This window comes from Halichoerus grypus, chromosome 6 (assembly GCF_964656455.1).
Source record: "Halichoerus grypus chromosome 6, mHalGry1.hap1.1, whole genome shotgun sequence".
Taxonomy (NCBI): domain Eukaryota; kingdom Metazoa; phylum Chordata; class Mammalia; order Carnivora; family Phocidae; genus Halichoerus; species Halichoerus grypus.
The window spans coordinates 172,114,716-172,130,849 of NC_135717.1; the positions used below are offsets into that span (position 1 = coordinate 172,114,716).

Below are 16,134 nucleotides of genomic sequence, written 5' to 3' on the forward strand. Positions count from 1 at the left end.
GAAAATAAATCAAGACTCACTTTCCAAGTCTGTAAAATAGTATATGACACCCCGCCCTGCCCCGTGGATCTATCTCACAACACAGTTTGTAAGAACAAGCAGGCTTGGCTGTGAGCCATGAGGGAAGTGGCCTGGGCCAGCCGGGGCAGCAGCTGGGCAGGGAAAATGGGGCATGGCCCCCGGTGCAGATGTGCTGAGTGGGGCCCGGGAGCCACGTGCAGAGAGTGGAGGAGCAGGCCAGGCTGTGAGAGTCAGCTGCTGCAGGGCCCCCTAGCCAATCTTGCGGCCGCCTGGAGCCGCCTGGCTGGCAACAGCTTCCTGGGAAGCGGGAGGGAGCCACGCCAGGCCCTGGGGAGGTCCCGAGGCTTCGTCCGATTTGGCTGTGCCTGGGAGTGACAAGGAAAGAACAGTTTCCCATCGGGAGAGAGAGTCTTGCCAGGACTGGTGGCAGGACCAGGTGGTGGCGGTACAAGAACAGACTCCTGGCTGAGTCTGGGGGTGGGGGAGGGAGACACTCCTGTCCCCTCCCCCTCTTGCCCATCTGCTGCTCCATCAATTCTCCCTGGGAGCCTGAGACTCTGCAGGAACCACAGGATTCCAGAATGGCAAAGCTGGAAGGGGTCTTCGAGAGAGCGTTGAGTCCAATAACTCTGCTGTGTAATTAGCATCGCTTGCACACACCCCACTTCATTTGCCCTCTGGACAAGCTGGTGAACTTGAAAGGGGCGTGGGGGCAAGAGGGTCTGGAAGTGTGAGGGGTATGCCGGGTGCTTCTAGGCATCATAGCTCATGTGATGCTTACCACAGCCTTAATCGTGCCCCTAGCCAGTTTACAGATGAGGAAGTAGGCTCACAGGGGTGAGCCCAAGTCCCCACATCTGGCAAGTAGCAGGGCCAGGCTCCTTCCACTTCACCACACACACACCCATTTTATGGATGGGAAAATGGAGTTGCTCTATACTGAAACCTGCCCCGGGGGACATTGGCCCCATGAGGAAATGCACAGATTTCCTTTGTGTGTGAACATGCCTGTGATCTGCCAGACCTAGTAGGGAAAGGCTCTGTCCTCAGCCTCCCCTTTCTTTTGCCACCCCCCATCCCAAGAACACACTATGTCATCTTAGGCAAGTGGCTGCCCCAACGTGACTGCGTCTCATCCCCTCCCCACTGGTCTGGTCAAAAGGAGAGACTTATTCCTCCCACAGATTTAAAACTATGGCTAGGATGGTGTCTGGGGCTCCTCAAGACATAGACACCCCTACTTTGCAGTGGTGCTCATGGAAAAGAGGGGACACTGAGGCTGGGGGCAGGAGTGATGCTCCTGCAGTGTGAGGGGGTAGCTCTATTTGCTTCTAAAAAACAAAGCAACTGAGGTCAGTGACAGACAGTCAATAGATGTTAAGTCCAGTATCCTAAAAGGTCTTAGCCCTTTCTTTGAGGAGGCAGGACTCAGGTCAGAATAACCCCAGACATCTCTTAGACCAGTGGTTCTCCATAGGGTTATGCTGCCCCCAGGGCACTGTCTAGAGATATTTTTGGTTGTCACAACGAGAGGTCAGGGGGGCCACTGAACATCCTACAGTGCACAGGACACCCCCCCTCCAATAATTATCCAGACCCAAATCTCAGCAGGGCCAAGGTGGAGAAGTCCCAGGATTAGACACACAGACGTGCTTTGGAGCAGTGAGTGTGCCAGAAAGCACCCCAGCAGCTGGAGAGGCTGCACACTGATCCCGATCTGGCATCTGACTTGCTCTGTGTCTTGGGGAAGTCCTTCCCCCACAGGCCTCAGTCTCTCCATCTGTGAAATGAGGGACCCATACTGGATGACAGCTGAGGTCCCTTCTAGTCCCAACTCCGTGTGATTCTGTGTCAGGAGAATAGTACTGTGGCTTCCACGTGACTTCTGTTTTCCTCTGGCCCACCTCTCCCACCTTGGCTTTGCAGGGCTCCCAGAGGCCAGGACGGACGCAGCCATGTCAGAGCTGGTGCCTGAGCCCAGGCCTAAGCCGGCAGTGCCCATGAAACCCGTCAGCATCCACTCAAACCTGCTGGGCTACATCGGCATCGACACCATCATTGAGCAGATGCGCAAGAAGACCATGAAGACTGGTTTCGACTTCAACATCATGGTGGTCGGTAGGGAAGGCCATGGGGTCACTGGAGACCATGCTGGTGGGCAGAACCGAGGATCCTGTTTCTTTCCCTAGGATGGGCCTCAGCCCTGGCTTCCCTAGGATGAGCTCTTTCCAGGAGGAAAGATTTCACTATGTTGATCACAAAAGCCTGATTCTCTTCTCTCCTGAAGACTAGCTGATGCAGGGGTGGGAACTCTGGGTGGATGGTCAGCCTGGGTGGATGTCCACTCCACAACACCAGTAGGGTGGACACAGGCAGCCTCTTAGCCCTGCTCAGCCAGTTTTTAGGTGTGTGGCGTGGGGAAATCATCGGTGTCTTTCTCCACTGGTATCAGATGGAGGGTGGTCTTCTTTCTGATCTTCTGTAGTGCTTGAAAGCTTAAAGAGAATTTGCAGGACATTGATTGGTCACTAAGTAGTGTTGCCAGGTCACAGCATGTAAAAGCAGGATGGGACCTTTGCCTGATATTAGTGAGATATTCACTCAGGTGCTGAAACAGGGACCTGGGCATCTTCTTTCTTTCTCCCTTATCCCCCAATTCAGTCAACCATCAAGACCTGTCAGTTTTCCCTTGTAAATCTCTCTGAAGTCTGCCCACTTCTTTCCATCTCCACTGTGACCACTCTCAGCTAAGCTAGGGCTCCCACCTGGATTGCCACAGCCCCCTGACTCAGTGCTACTCAAAGATTAGGAGCTGACTGGAGTTTAGATCATCTAGAAAGTCTTGCTGTAAAAAAAAATCAGCTGAACTAAATAGTGTGTTTAGTGTTATGGTCAACTTATTTTCCGGTACAAATTTCTTATCTCAAGAATGAGTAGCAAATTGTTCAAGGACCATGGCCCCAGGCCACACTCTGAGTGGCATTGACCCTCCCAGTCCTCTGTCTTCTTTCTGTTTCAAACCATTATTCACCAGTGACTGAATAATTTTCCCAACCTGCAGAACTCATCAGGTCACCCATCCTACTTAAAACCCTTCAATAGACTTAAGGGCTTAAATTCCTAGCCTGGCCTGGTGCTCTCTCTCCACTCACCTCTTACCACTAACCACGTAGCATTCTACTCCTCAGTGGTAAGTTCTCCTGGACTCGCTGTGCTCTTTTCAGCCTCTGAGACTTTGACTCTGCCATTCCCTCTGTCTAGAACCCCATTCCAGCTTCTCAGGGGTCTTTCAGAGTTTCTCCGCAGGTTTCAGCTTAGTTGTTGCTTCTTCCTAGAAGTCCTCCTTGATTCCAGAGAGACTGGATTACATTCCCTTCAGTTTGCTGCCGTAATACCCTGTGGTTCCCTCTTTCACGGTGATTATGGCGACATATCGTAACCGCCTGCTTGTGTTTTGGTCTTCCTCACACTAAATGGCTTCTCGAGGGTAAAGGTGATGTCTTGTTTGCCTCTCTACCTCCAATTCCAGGACAGCACTTGGCATTCAAGGGTACTTAGTGAGCAAATGACCTCAGAAAATATCCAGATCAGGAACAGCAAGTAGAAGCTGTGCAGGCTTCTTTCCCCAGCAGCACCAGAGGGAGAGACATAGCCGGTCAGTCATGGCTCACATTCGGGACTGAGTCCACAGGTAGCCTTTTTAACATATTGGCCTAGGTGGCTACTACTGATTGATCATTTGGAATGAGACATGCACCTTATCTGCTATCCCTGGTCTCCTCCAGTTCCCTCCCTTGCCATCAGTTGTCAGTAAAAAAACTAGAGGAGCAAACACGGCTAGTCCCAGGTGTTCAGGGAGACAGCACTGTTGGGTCTGGAGCCTTAGGCCCTCATCCTCCCACTAATATACCACAGGAATGTTCTAGACCAGAACTTCTGACTTTACTGTGCATGTGATTCATCTGGGAGTCCTGTCAAAGTGCAGATTCTGAATCATAGGGCTGAGGCAGGGCCTGGGATCCTGCATTTCCTACAAGGGTCCAGGTGACACTGATGCCATTGAGCAGTTGTAGGGCCTGCTTGTACGATCCTCGTGCATGTACAAGTTTGAGAAGCACGGCTCGGACCGGTGGTTTTCAAGTGCCTTTTAGTCGCAGAACTCCTCCTTGGAATGAAATCTTCTGTAGATTTTGTAGACCTGTGTAAAACAGGTCAAAATGGGGCGCTCGGCTGGCTCAGTCGGTAAAGCATGTGACTCTTGATCTCGGGGTCCTAAGTTCAAGCCCCACGTTTGGAGTGGAGCCTACTTAAAAAAAAATACAATACAATACAAAAAAAGAAAAAGATGGGTCAAAAGGGAGCACTCGTGAGGGAAGTGGAGGTAAGAGACCGGCCCTGCCCGCTCAGCTGCCCCCTCCTCTCTCAGTGCCCTCTCGGGCGTTTATCTGCATGAGGTACTGACTGGCAATAGAATAGAGTGGACACAGAACCAGGGGGTTCCTTGGGTTCAAGGCCCTGGTCTTGCATTTATTAGTTATGTGACCTTGCACGCACTTTATGTGAGGTGGGGGTCAATCTCTACACTTGAGCTGGAGGTAAAGAGAGCTCTGCTATGGGATTCCCAGGGCTCTGGGATTCAAAGGCAATTTTGGCTAGCAGATATGAAAATCTCGGATGCACTGAGGCAGTATCAGAGGGCCAAGTAGTGCTGTCATTCCGTTTAGTATTACTAAAGACTAAAAGTTGAAGTCCAGCAGGCACAAAACAAAAAATTGCTACACTAGACAAAGGCAGAGGTTGTCCCCTCTCCCAACGGGCCTGGGGCTCCAGGAAGGAGAGAATGTGGAATCCAACTCTCTGGTACCAGGGAACCATTCCCACCTGCTTGCTCTCCCACTCAGGCCTCTGCCCCCCACCCACCATGAGTGGTAAAGTGGCCTGGATCAAGGCTCTAGAATTCTGTAATCTCATGGGAGAGATGGCAGGCTCAGGAGGTGGACGCGGGTCTTCCCCACCGTGTCATCCTCCTCCTGTCTTGTGGCAGGTCAGAGCGGACTGGGCAAGTCAACGCTGGTCAACACGCTCTTCAAATCCCAGGTGAGCCGCAAGGCCTCCAGCTGGAACCGGGAGGAAAAGATTCCCAAGACGGTGGAGATCAAAGCTATTGGGCACGGTGAGGACCAGGCAGGGACTCCAGTGGCCACTGTTCAGAAGGCTCTCTGCCAGAGAGGGAGAGACGGGCCTACTGGGGGAATGAGACAAATGAAAAACAATCTCAAGACAGAAGAGAACGGAGTAGAGCCAACTCTTTGGTCTAGAAAAGACAGGGGGGATTAGAAACGGGGCTTGAGCTGGATGGGAGAGCATGGGTGGGATTCAGGCAGCAAGAAGCAGGGAAGGCATGCTAGGTGAAGGGAACAGCATGAACCGAGCTGCCGAGGTGGGAAGACCCTGAACTTGACTTTTCCAGTAATTGGTCCCGAGGAAGGAAGGAGCCTGGGTCTCCCTGGCTGGTAGGCAGCAGGGTAGCCAGCATCGGCCCAACGAGTGACTTCCCTGGTGCCTTTTCTGTTCACCCCCCAGTGATAGAGGAAGGCGGGGTCAAAATGAAGCTGACCGTCATCGACACCCCGGGCTTTGGAGACCAGATCAACAATGAAAACTGGTATATGTCTGCCTGTGAGATTTCTGCCCTGAAGACGCTGAACACGGTGCAGATTCATTCATATTGAGAACCAGCTGCGCCCTTCATGCTGAGGGGCTAAGTGGGAAGGCGCGCTAAAGGATGGGCATCAGGGGCTTTGTAAGGAGGCGAGGGAAGAGGCCCAGGAGGGGGCCAGTGCAGAGGGAATTTTGGCTGTGGGATTGCCTGGAGGTGGCAGCAGGGCAGGGCAGACAGAACAAGGGGAGCTGTGGCACAAATCTGGGCTGACGGGAAGGCTGTGGCCAAGCTTGGCCTGTGGGCAGTGTCATAACCCTGCATGAAGAGAGGACGGAGGGGAATTTCCACGAGGAGAGCACCTCTGGGAATTCACAGAGCAACGCGGCCATCAGCATCCTGCCAAGGATGTAGATGGAAAGTTCCAGGCAGGGATTTGCTCCCACATAGGGACGGAGACCGTGGTTCCTCTGTGAGGGAGCTGGGGTCTGCCGTACATAGGCAGGGCCGCCAAACCGCACAACTTAGAACAATCTTAGAAAAGTGACTGGTTGTCCTCTCCTCTGGTCATAGGCATGCTCCTTAAAGGAGAAAGGTAGCAATAGCATTGACAACAGTGATGATAATGAGTTGTCGCCATGTTGAATACTTTCTATATGCCGTTGCTATGTTAAATACCGTACATCCGTTCTTTGTAATCCTTAATCCCTCCAGGAGCCCATTGGTACTCAGAGAGGGGCAGAGACTTCCTCAGAGCCTCCTAGCTAATGAGGAATGGAGGTGGGGAAAGCGTGTGCTGCTTTCCGGGGTGGGGTGGGGTGCTGCAATTCCTCTGGCCCATTCAGAGGACTAGGTCCCCGTGGGAGTTTTGGTCTCGCTTAACAAGGAAAGCCATCCATGAGGGCCTGAGGGAGAATGGTCCACAGGCCTTTCTTTCTGGGACATCCATCTGCTTTCTTCCCGTCCCCCCGCCCCCCAGCTGGGAGCCCATTGAGAAGTACATCAATGAACAGTACGAGAAGTTCCTGAAGGAGGAGGTCAACATCGCCAGGAAGAAACGCATCCCCGACACTCGTGTCCACTGTTGTCTCTACTTCATCTCCCCCACGGGACACTCGTACGTACCAGTCCCTCCCCCACGGCTGCGCCTCGCTCTGGTTTGTGTCACCTGTGCCCATTCTGTCGTGGATAACCAGTCCCCCCGGATGGGCCCCAGTGTTGTCAGGGCCCTGTGATCCCCCGCACTTTCTCCAAGACAGTCTGACTCTCTTACCAGGAGAGGAAGGCTGACCAAGCCCAGTCCCCAAGCTGCCCACTGGTGTTCTAGCACAACTGTACCAGCAGAGGGGAGTCCGTGTGTGGGCGCAGAGGGCTCCTCGTCTATTCAGGAGATACCCGCTTTGCCCAAAGCTGGGGTGGGCCGGTGGGCAGCAACAAGAGTGAAACGGGGAAGGGCAGGGCTACTGGATCAGGTGGGTGTTTTGGGGGGGTAGGGGACCCAGCTGTAGGTATTTGATGGGTGGGCAGCCCAGCGTGTCTAGAGATGAAGGCTGGCGACCAGCAGGTGTACAGGGAAGTCGGTTGTGAGTGGCTGATGGGGCCGCGTGACAGGGAGTGCCAGCGTGGGATGGAGAGATCTAGGTGAGCAAGCAGGCGACCTTCCATAACTTATTACTACACCTAACTGCTGGGCCAGAGTTCAGTTCTTGAGCGGATGGCATGAGCAAGGTGGGCCCCCGATTTTGGAGGAACCAGGTACTCAGCAGGTGTTCAATGGTGGGGTCTAGGAACTCAGTAAAAAGATTAGCTTTATTCCTCCCTAGAATGTGGACCCAAGGTCAGAGCAAGCCAGCAGATAGCCTGACTTAGTAAGTGGCCCAGACTGGGAACTAGAGCCAGATGGGAGCCCCAGAGCCTAGGGGGAGCGGGGCCCTCAGATGGGGAGGGCCTGGGCCCCCAGCTGGGCCTCTGCAGGACTAAGTGTGGGCCGGGAGAAGGCCCATCAAAAGGTGCTGTCCTGGGGCGCCCGCTGGCTCAGGTGGGGCACACGACTCTCCATTGTGGTGGTGGGGGGGTCATGAGTTCAAGCCCCATGTTGGGCAAGGAGATTACTTAAAAAAAAGTGCTACCCCATACGGAGAATAAGATACACGAGTAACCATGACACAAGGACTTAAAGGGACATAAAGCCTGAGACAACAGTCCGCGGCTATTCCCAGGAGAAAAAGAGCCCCACGTCAGGAACGCTGTCCTGAAGGAGCAGTTTGAGCAGGGCTGCAGGAGGGGCAGGATTTGAAGAGAAGGGGAGACGGTGGTCCGAGTGGGGGCAGAGAGTCGCAGCCTGTTCCACAGGCGGTAAGACGCTGGGGGCGCATCAGGAAGGAGACGGAGCAGCCCCTTGGCTTCAGCCAGGTTCCCCGTCCAGTCCTCCCGTCCCAAGGGTGGCCCTGGCGTGGCGGCCGGGGCGGACCAGGGGAGAGCAAGGTGACTCTGACACCCTGCCTTCTCTGGACCCCAGCTTGCGACCTCTCGATCTGGAGTTCATGAAGCACCTCAGCAAAGTTGTGAACATCATCCCCGTCATTGCTAAGGCTGACACCATGACCCTGGAGGAGAAGTCTGAATTCAAGCAAAGGGTGAGAAGACCTCTCCTCTTTTTCCTGTCCCCACCCTTCCTTCCCCTCCTCTGGTCCAAGCTGTGTCCTATCCTTGATTATTATATCCCCCCTTTCCCACCCAGCTCCCACTTAACCATTGAAGAGGCTGGGCTGGTCGTGTCTGCCAACCAATGGTGAAGGGACGTTAACAACCTCAGGCTGCCTCCTTCCCATCCTCCAAATTTACTGGTGAAGACCACTGAATACATAAATCACCATGGGCATGAGAAAACACTCCTCAATGTTAGATTGCTTGAGGGGCTAGACTAATTAATCACCTGCCCTCCAGTCTTTATTAGTGTCTTTTATAAGCTCCCCCCTGTGCTGGATGCACCGGAATAGAAGTGGGGGCCTGCAAGGGAGGTATAAAGACATTTGGTGCCTTTGAGAAACTTACAATCAGGTAGACCACTAGGGAGTTCCTGGATGCCTTCCTGGAGGAGGTGAGACTTAAGTTGAGCTTTGAGAGAGGGCAGACCTGGAATATGACACATAGCAGCATGAGCACGTACTCAGTAGTGCTGCTTGTCTAAATCCTAAGCTTCTGGATCCTGAGATGAGCAAGCTGCACCCCCAGACTATTCCTCATCTCAGGCTGGGTTGTAGCAGCTGTGTGACTGGGGCTCCCAGTTATTAGGATCTTCCTGCTGCTCAGGGCCTCAGAGTTCAGAGATGACCGGATTATCAAAGGCTGCATTCATCCCTCTGATTTCAGCACACACACATGCTCACACCCGTGTACAAGCCCCCCCTCCATTATCCTGACACTTGGCTACCTTGCTTCTCTTCCTCGCCCCTAGGTTCGAAAGGAGCTCGAAGTGAATGGCATTGAGTTCTACCCCCAGAAGGAATTTGATGAGGATTTGGAGGACAAGACGGAGAATGACAAAATCCGGGTAGGTGCCTGGGGCTCTGTTCAGCACACAAATGCCCTCCTCGGCACGAGTGGGATGTGGATCGTGTACCCCTTCTGTTTTGCTACCTGCTTTTCCCCTTTCATACTGTCTGCCCCACCTTGCCTGACCCAGACCAGAAGTGACATGGAGAGGATGAGGAGTAGGGCCCTGGCCAGGACCGTGAACCCTGCATCCAGGAAGCTAAGGTTCGCGTCCATCTGCAGACTACCCCAAAAGCCTCTTCTTCCCCCACAGGGCCTGGAAAAACCAGGGTGTGGCTGATGGAAGGGCCTGGGCAGGAAGAGCATCAGGCTGGGGTCCAAGATGTCTATGCTCTAGTCAGAGCTCTGCCTCAGTTTCCCCTCTATAAAGTGCAGAAGTCAGGTTAGGTGAGTGGCTTATAGGCTTTTTTTCCCCCCAGAGGAACCCTTTAAAAAAATTAAATGTCAAACAGGACTCTTGTATATAAAACATGAAAACAGAGCTGCTCTGGCTCAGGGACATGGGCACAGAGCACCGTCTTCTCAGCCGTCCGTGGGGCGTCTCCCAGGGATCTTAAGGCTTCATGTGATTTCTACGATTGCTCTCAGTTCCAAACTTCGACAATTCTGGGATTTTACATCAGAATCCTGAGTTTCAGTCTGGGCTTTTCTACTCACCACTATGACCTGGGACAAGCCATTTACTTGCTTTGGTCTTGAATCACCTCCTCTGTGGAGGGTGGATCATCTATCAGAAGCCCTTTATCTAATGTAGTTGAGACAGGTAGTTGGTCAGTTAATGGAAAACGTCCACTGAAGTGAAGAAATCGTTAAAAAAAAAAATGATGTATACAAATCTTAAATGTTTTTAAAGCATTATTTCACTAAATTATTAAGTTAAAATAAAACACATCCATCACATTCACTAAGCATTCTTTTCATGTAGAGACAAGGCCTCTTCTTTGAGGATAAGTCTGGTCTTAGGGCAAGAGCAACTCACCTTTCTCAAGTCTTTCAGAAACAGCCAACTTGACTTTCAGAGAAACCATTCTCCACGGTCATACATCCTTGGCTTAAATAATAGTTTCTCCAATAGCAAGTACACATCAGGCAAATAGATTTGGGAACAAAGAGCTGGCTCTTGGCGAATATACAACCCAAGGGTCGGGGGTGGAGCAGAGGAGCCTACGAACCTCAGAAGGTGACCTATGGGGTCTGAGAGGTCAGTGGACGTGGGTCTCTGCCAGTAGGTTTGATGGGAGGTAGTGTAAAGCATCCGTCACTTGGCTGTCACATGGGTGGGTATACCTGAAGAGCTCTATCCTAGCTAGCTCAGAGTTGTTCCAAACCAAACTGATGTGTTAAAGTGCTCTAAAAAGTACAAAGCTTTCTCCTGTTGAAGGAAAGCCGACCTACTGAGGTTAACCAGCCAGGCAGGGTGCGACCAGGGCTGGACCCAGGACTTCAGACTCCCTTTTAAGAGACAAAAGCCTTGCCCTTGCCATCAGTGGGATCACTGAATGAGCAGCAGAAGTATGTAGTTCAAGGCCAGAGGCCCAGGACTGTTGGGCGTCCTGTCCGTGGAGGCCCGGATGGTAGGAGGCTGACATGCATGTGTGTGTGGTTTGTCAGCAGGAGAGCATGCCTTTCGCTGTGGTGGGAAGCGACAAGGAGTACCAAGTGAATGGCAAGCGAGTCCTCGGCAGAAAAACTCCCTGGGGGATCATTGAAGGTAATTCAGTGCATCTTCTTGAAGACCTGGCCGCTGCTGGTGAATTATGCTTACTTATTCAGCATCTAGAGTTCAGGGCACTATCCTGGCATGTCAGATACAAAATGAAAGCCAGCCAGACCCTGCCGTAAGGAGCTTACAGTCTAATTGAGAAGATGAGTCTCAGAGACAGGGAGCGCTGAAAGAGCGATTTAGCACCTGACCGGGAGGCCCTGACTTGTGCGTCAAAGGAGTGGAGAACGTGGAGAGACTAAAAAGCACTGGAAAAACCGGAGAAAGGTTTTTACATGAAAGGGGACGTGATCTGACAAACTGCTGGAGGGTGGTTCGGATGTGGCTGTTTTCGTCTTGTTGGGAATGGATGTGACCTCGAGAAGGTCAATACCGGTTCTGAAAGGTTTCAAAGAATTGCTTCTGTGATCTCATTCAAATATGATAACCCTCTACGGGGAGCAGGGGAGACGTGCCTGTACTTAGAACATTAGCCCCCGAGGGCCACGAGCTTCAGACAGGTGAAGGGTCTTGCCCAAGATCACACAACTTGTTGGTGGTTGAAACTGGGATTTCAGGGCCGAAGTTCAATTCTACAACTGAATTTATTTCAGTTCCCAAACCAAGTTCATCCCATTGGATCATATTGTCTCTCATTTGCCGATGACCCTATGTTGAGATTTTTTTTTTTAGTGGCATTTTCTCATCCACCTTGAATTGGAATCATTTATGAGGATGTCTGTCCTGTCCATTAGATTGTGGGACTAGAGCATTCATGTCTTAATCACCTTCTGCTCCCACAACGCTTAGCACGTGGTTTGCAGATAGTAGGTACTCAATCTGTATTGAATTAGATTCATCGTGTAGTGCGTGACCTTTTTTAAGATGGCTCGATTGTTACATTCTGTGTGTGTTATTGTTTTCCAATCAGATTATAAGCTCCTCGAGGATAGGAATTGTGTCTTAGGCCTTGGGCCAGTTTTTAGACCCCCTGTGTATTAATTTTCTTTCCTATAAATTGAGAAATCTAATAGTCCTGATTAGCTGCTATTTCACAGAGTCTAGAATAGTATTGTGCCATTGTTCCCGTGCCCAGAAATGCCCAGAGGAGCAAACCTCTGGAGGGCTTACAAGAAGTGACCTGTCCTGTGGCTCTCTCCTCAATGCCTCGGTGACCGGAACAGAAGTGCACCTGCTGGGTGTTGCTACATTAGTGAAATGACCACCTGTTTTGTTTTGTTTCGTTCACAGTGGAAAACCTCAACCACTGTGAGTTTGCCTTGCTTCGAGACTTTGTCATCAGGTGAGATGCACCCCTTCCCTCAGAGGACAGGTTAGTTTATTTGGGGTCAGGAGGCCATCCATTCAGATCTACTTCCTCCATCTCCAGGTCTCTCTGACAGAGCTCTCTGCCCCCCGTTCCAGGTCCCATCATGAAGCAGAAGGGGCCGAAGAAGTATTATTACTGGCTCTCTGGCCTGGGTCCCAGTCATTGGGCCCAGGCCGTGGGAGTGATGCGTTGACCTCAGATGTGGGTCCGTCTCTTCCTCCCCACCCCTAATCACACCCCTCTCTCTCCTCACCCTTTGTCCTTCAGGACCCACCTCCAGGACCTCAAGGAAGTGACACACAACATCCACTACGAGACCTACAGGGCCAAGCGGCTCAATGACAATGGAGGCCTCCCTCCGGTGAGCGTGGACACAGAGGAAAGCCACGACAGTAACCCCTGACGGCCCTTTCTCTGTATCATCACACATCCCCACTTTTCCACACACATCCCAAAACCACCACCAACCACCTTCTTGCTTTCTACTCTGTCCCACAGGCCTGTCTGGTGTTTGTGGAGTTTGTCTACAGTGTGTGCACGTGTGTGTGTATGTGTGTGTGTATGAGAGGGAGAGAGAGTGTGCGTGCGTGTGCGTGTGCGTGTGTGTACCTGTGCAGGGGTGAGGTATTTTCACTGCCCTCCCTGGAAGGTCCCTTGTAAGTTTGGTTCCTCCATGGCTGTCCATTATCTGTCTCCTTTCCTTGTGTCCCAGAACAAAGCCGTGTGCCTCACTCAAGAGGGGAGGTTTCACTTAAAAATGATGGGGAGCAGGTGAGCCACAGGTAACTCTTATCTCTGAACTGCCCACAGACAGGGACTGCAGAGACTCTCTGAGGACAGCTTTGGAGCTGGACCTGGTGGGGAGGGGGTGGTGGGGCTTGGCTGTCTAGGGTAAGGCTAGGACTTCCTAGGAGAGGGAAGGTCAAGGGAGAGCAGAGTAGGCTGGAGCTGGGCTCCTGCAGAAACAGTTCGTGCCCAGAAGTGGAGAAGAGAGCTCCACCCTTCAGCATGTGTCGTCTCCACTGTCCGAAATCCACCACCTGTCACCGTCCGTCCTGGTTGCTGACTGCTGCTTTCCACACGCGCCTCGCCTCACTCCCCTCTGCTCCCACCTTCTCCCCCTTCCCTCATTCCTTCATCCTGCCCCTCTCTGACTTCTTCCACTTGCTTGGAGTCTAATCCACCTTAGCTACATTTCCATATTTAGGATTTATGCCCAGTCTACTTCCAAAAAGGACTTCAGGCCACCTTAAAATAAAATCACAGCCAAAGCACGTGACAGTACACACTGGGATTATGGGATTACGACAGAAATCAGACCCACAGAGATGAGGAGGAAAGAAAGTTTCCGCAGCGCATGGTGGACCCGTGTGGGCCCAGGCAGAGGAGGAAACACGATGAGTTACCCAGTTCCCAGTAGCTGGTTCGAGAAGCACATGCGCTGGTCCAGTGAGACAGCCTTTCTTTGGGCGCTGAGTTAGAAGAATTAAATCTAAAGATGTATTAAGAGCAATACACAACCTTTACCTTTCTCAGTGGTTTGGCTTCAGAGGCGAATCGGAGACACCACCTCACTTTTCTCCATCACGATTCTTCCTCCTGCACAAGCTGTCTTCTCTACTGCTCGCTTCTCATTCATGCTTGACCCCCTCTGGACTTCTGTTCTCTCTCACTGTGCATGTCTGTCTGTCTGTCTCTGCTTTTCCCCGATTCCCGCCTCCTGACTCCTGTGGATGTTGCTAATGATACCCATAATCATACAGTCAGCCTTTTCTTGCCATCCCCTTCAGCCCTGTATTTATTAATGCATAGATTTTACAAACAAGTTACTCTTTCTCCTTCAGTCTGTAAGGTGGCTGAAACTTGGGGCTGGGGGAAAGAGTTTAGCCTTAGGTAAGGGAAAACACCAACTAGCTACCATTTACAATGACCTCATACAACCTCCTGTTCCATCTCCTGGTCCAGCCCTCGGTGTTTTACTGGTCCACGACAAATCCCAGCATTTCTAGTCTCTTATCACTCAGGTGCTAGGAAGACACATAGACTTCAGACCAAGACTCTAGTGGGGGCGGTGGGCGTTGGAGAGGTGGAGTAGAGGATGATGCTTGGCACCCCTACACCTTGATGTCAGCCTCCCCGGAGAAGCTGTTTTATGTGTCTGCTGCCAGCCGCTGGTCTCCACACCCTCAACCATTCTCACCCCCCCCCCTGCAGGGAGAAGGCCTCCTGGGCACTGTCCTTCCACCTGTGCCAGCCACCCCCTGCCCCACTGCTGAATGAAGGCCATTTCAAGCGCTGCTTCTCCCTCCATTCCTCCCAGCTGTTATTGCTGCAGGGCTATGCCCTTTTTAGAGCTGTCCTTGCCCAGCCCACCACCACCACAGCCCCTCTCAGCTCTCAGCAGATCGGAGGGCCCAGCTATCTCTTTAGGACAGTTGCTTCCTCCCTGTATCCAAACCACCCCCCTCCTCCCAGTGGAATGGGGTTCTCACCAGCACGGCCCTCGTCCATCGTCTGTGTCAGCCGGTCCCAGCCCATCCGCAGGGGGAAAGAACTCATCAAGAGCTCCTTCTGCCCTTGCAAACCCATACCAGCTACTTGTAACCATCTCCAAGGGGAAATGGCATTGCTCCCTGTCCATTCATCTGCATGAGCTACTCTTGGCTTCCTTCAAGGGTCAAGAAAGCAACTTTTCTGCTTGTCAGATTTGTTGAGGTCAGCCGTGTGAGCCCCAGTGTGGGACAAGGGTGTCTCCTTCATTGTTTAAAGCTTATTTCTAATGATGGGTCACTACAGATGTGGGGGAGCCAGGCCTAGGGTCATTTTAAAAAAAAATAGCCATTTGTGGCTGGCCCCAGAGTTCAGCTTCATGCCCTCCCCACCCTGTAATGCAGCTGCTTAGAAAGAGTGGTTTTCCTGAAGAGACATTTCTGGAATTGACTTCCTTACCCTCAAACTTAAAAAAAGAACTAAACACAGACACAAAACTCCAGAAACCCATGGGATGTGAACTCTAGGAAGAAATAAAAGCACCCTTCTGTCCACTTAGCAATAAGAGGGATCTCTTCCCACCTACTCTGACTACTCCTGCCCCGACCTCCACCCTGCTACTGTGAGTAATGAATTAGCCTGGCCACAGTTGGTCACTGTAGGCTAGTGGAAAATACCCAGTGGAGGGCAAAGCCCCCCATCAGATGCATGAATGTTTGCGAATGTTGGCTGCCACTGCCCCACATATTGTGTCTGTATGGGATTCCCCGCCCCCCCCGCCCCGCTCCCCCCTTCCCCCACTGTCTCCACCTGGACACTACTTTCTCAAAGGCTGGTGACTTGTGGGCCATTCATCTACAACTAAGTCCTGATGGAGCAAGAGGCCCAAGCCTAGGGGATGCAAGAACGACCCGTTTCTTAAATGTTACCAGTCCCAGCCAACTTTTGGGTGACATTATGGTTAAATTTCCCAATTGAAAACAAGCCAACACACTCAAACTGGTTGTGTAAATGTTGCTAGACTTTATGTGTTGTACAACTAAACATTGCTGTTTGAACAAGAACTGTCTGGCCTGTGTCTGATTTGTGCTCCTCACTCCTTGGCCAAATCGGCCATTACATCGCGGGTGGAGGGTGAGACAGGGATCGTCTTGGTAAGAAGCAGCCACAAAAACTATAGATGGAAAACATTTCATGAGATCAGTTTGTCTTCATTTGGCTTGAGGTTGGACTTCAGTCATTATTCTACGGAGTTTTGTATTCAGGAGTGATGGAGCTATCATGCTAGACCTTGAGAGATGCTGTGCTCTGTATAGCTTGTCTCCTTCAATGAACACAAGGTTTATTTTCATTTAACTAATTTCCTAGCTTTCCCCT

The 16,134-nt window shown here is 51.7% G+C and overlaps 1 protein-coding gene across 3 annotated transcripts in view; it reads left to right on the forward strand.

Annotated features, from left to right (window-relative positions):
• The window catches only part of SEPTIN3 (septin 3), a 30,806-nt gene extending 14,985 nt beyond the window's left edge, over positions 1–15,821 (forward strand). For 2 of the 3 annotated variants that reach the window (XM_078076687.1, XM_036098288.2), the window contains exons 2-11: positions 1,948–2,139; positions 5,066–5,194; positions 5,605–5,686; positions 6,660–6,797; positions 8,199–8,316; positions 9,138–9,233; positions 10,847–10,946; positions 12,189–12,240; positions 12,535–12,628; positions 14,482–15,821. In XM_078076687.1, coding sequence (XP_077932813.1) covers positions 1,948–2,139; positions 5,066–5,194; positions 5,605–5,686; positions 6,660–6,797; positions 8,199–8,316; positions 9,138–9,233; positions 10,847–10,946; positions 12,189–12,240; positions 12,535–12,628; positions 14,482–14,547 — 1,067 coding nt within the window. In that variant the 3' untranslated portion in view covers positions 14,548–15,821. The remainder of the gene's footprint in view (positions 1–1,947; positions 2,140–5,065; positions 5,195–5,604; positions 5,687–6,659; positions 6,798–8,198; positions 8,317–9,137; positions 9,234–10,846; positions 10,947–12,188; positions 12,241–12,534; positions 12,629–14,481) is intronic. The other variant, XM_036098289.2, reaches the window with a different exon arrangement.
• The last annotated feature ends 313 nt before the right edge of the window (positions 15,822–16,134 follow it).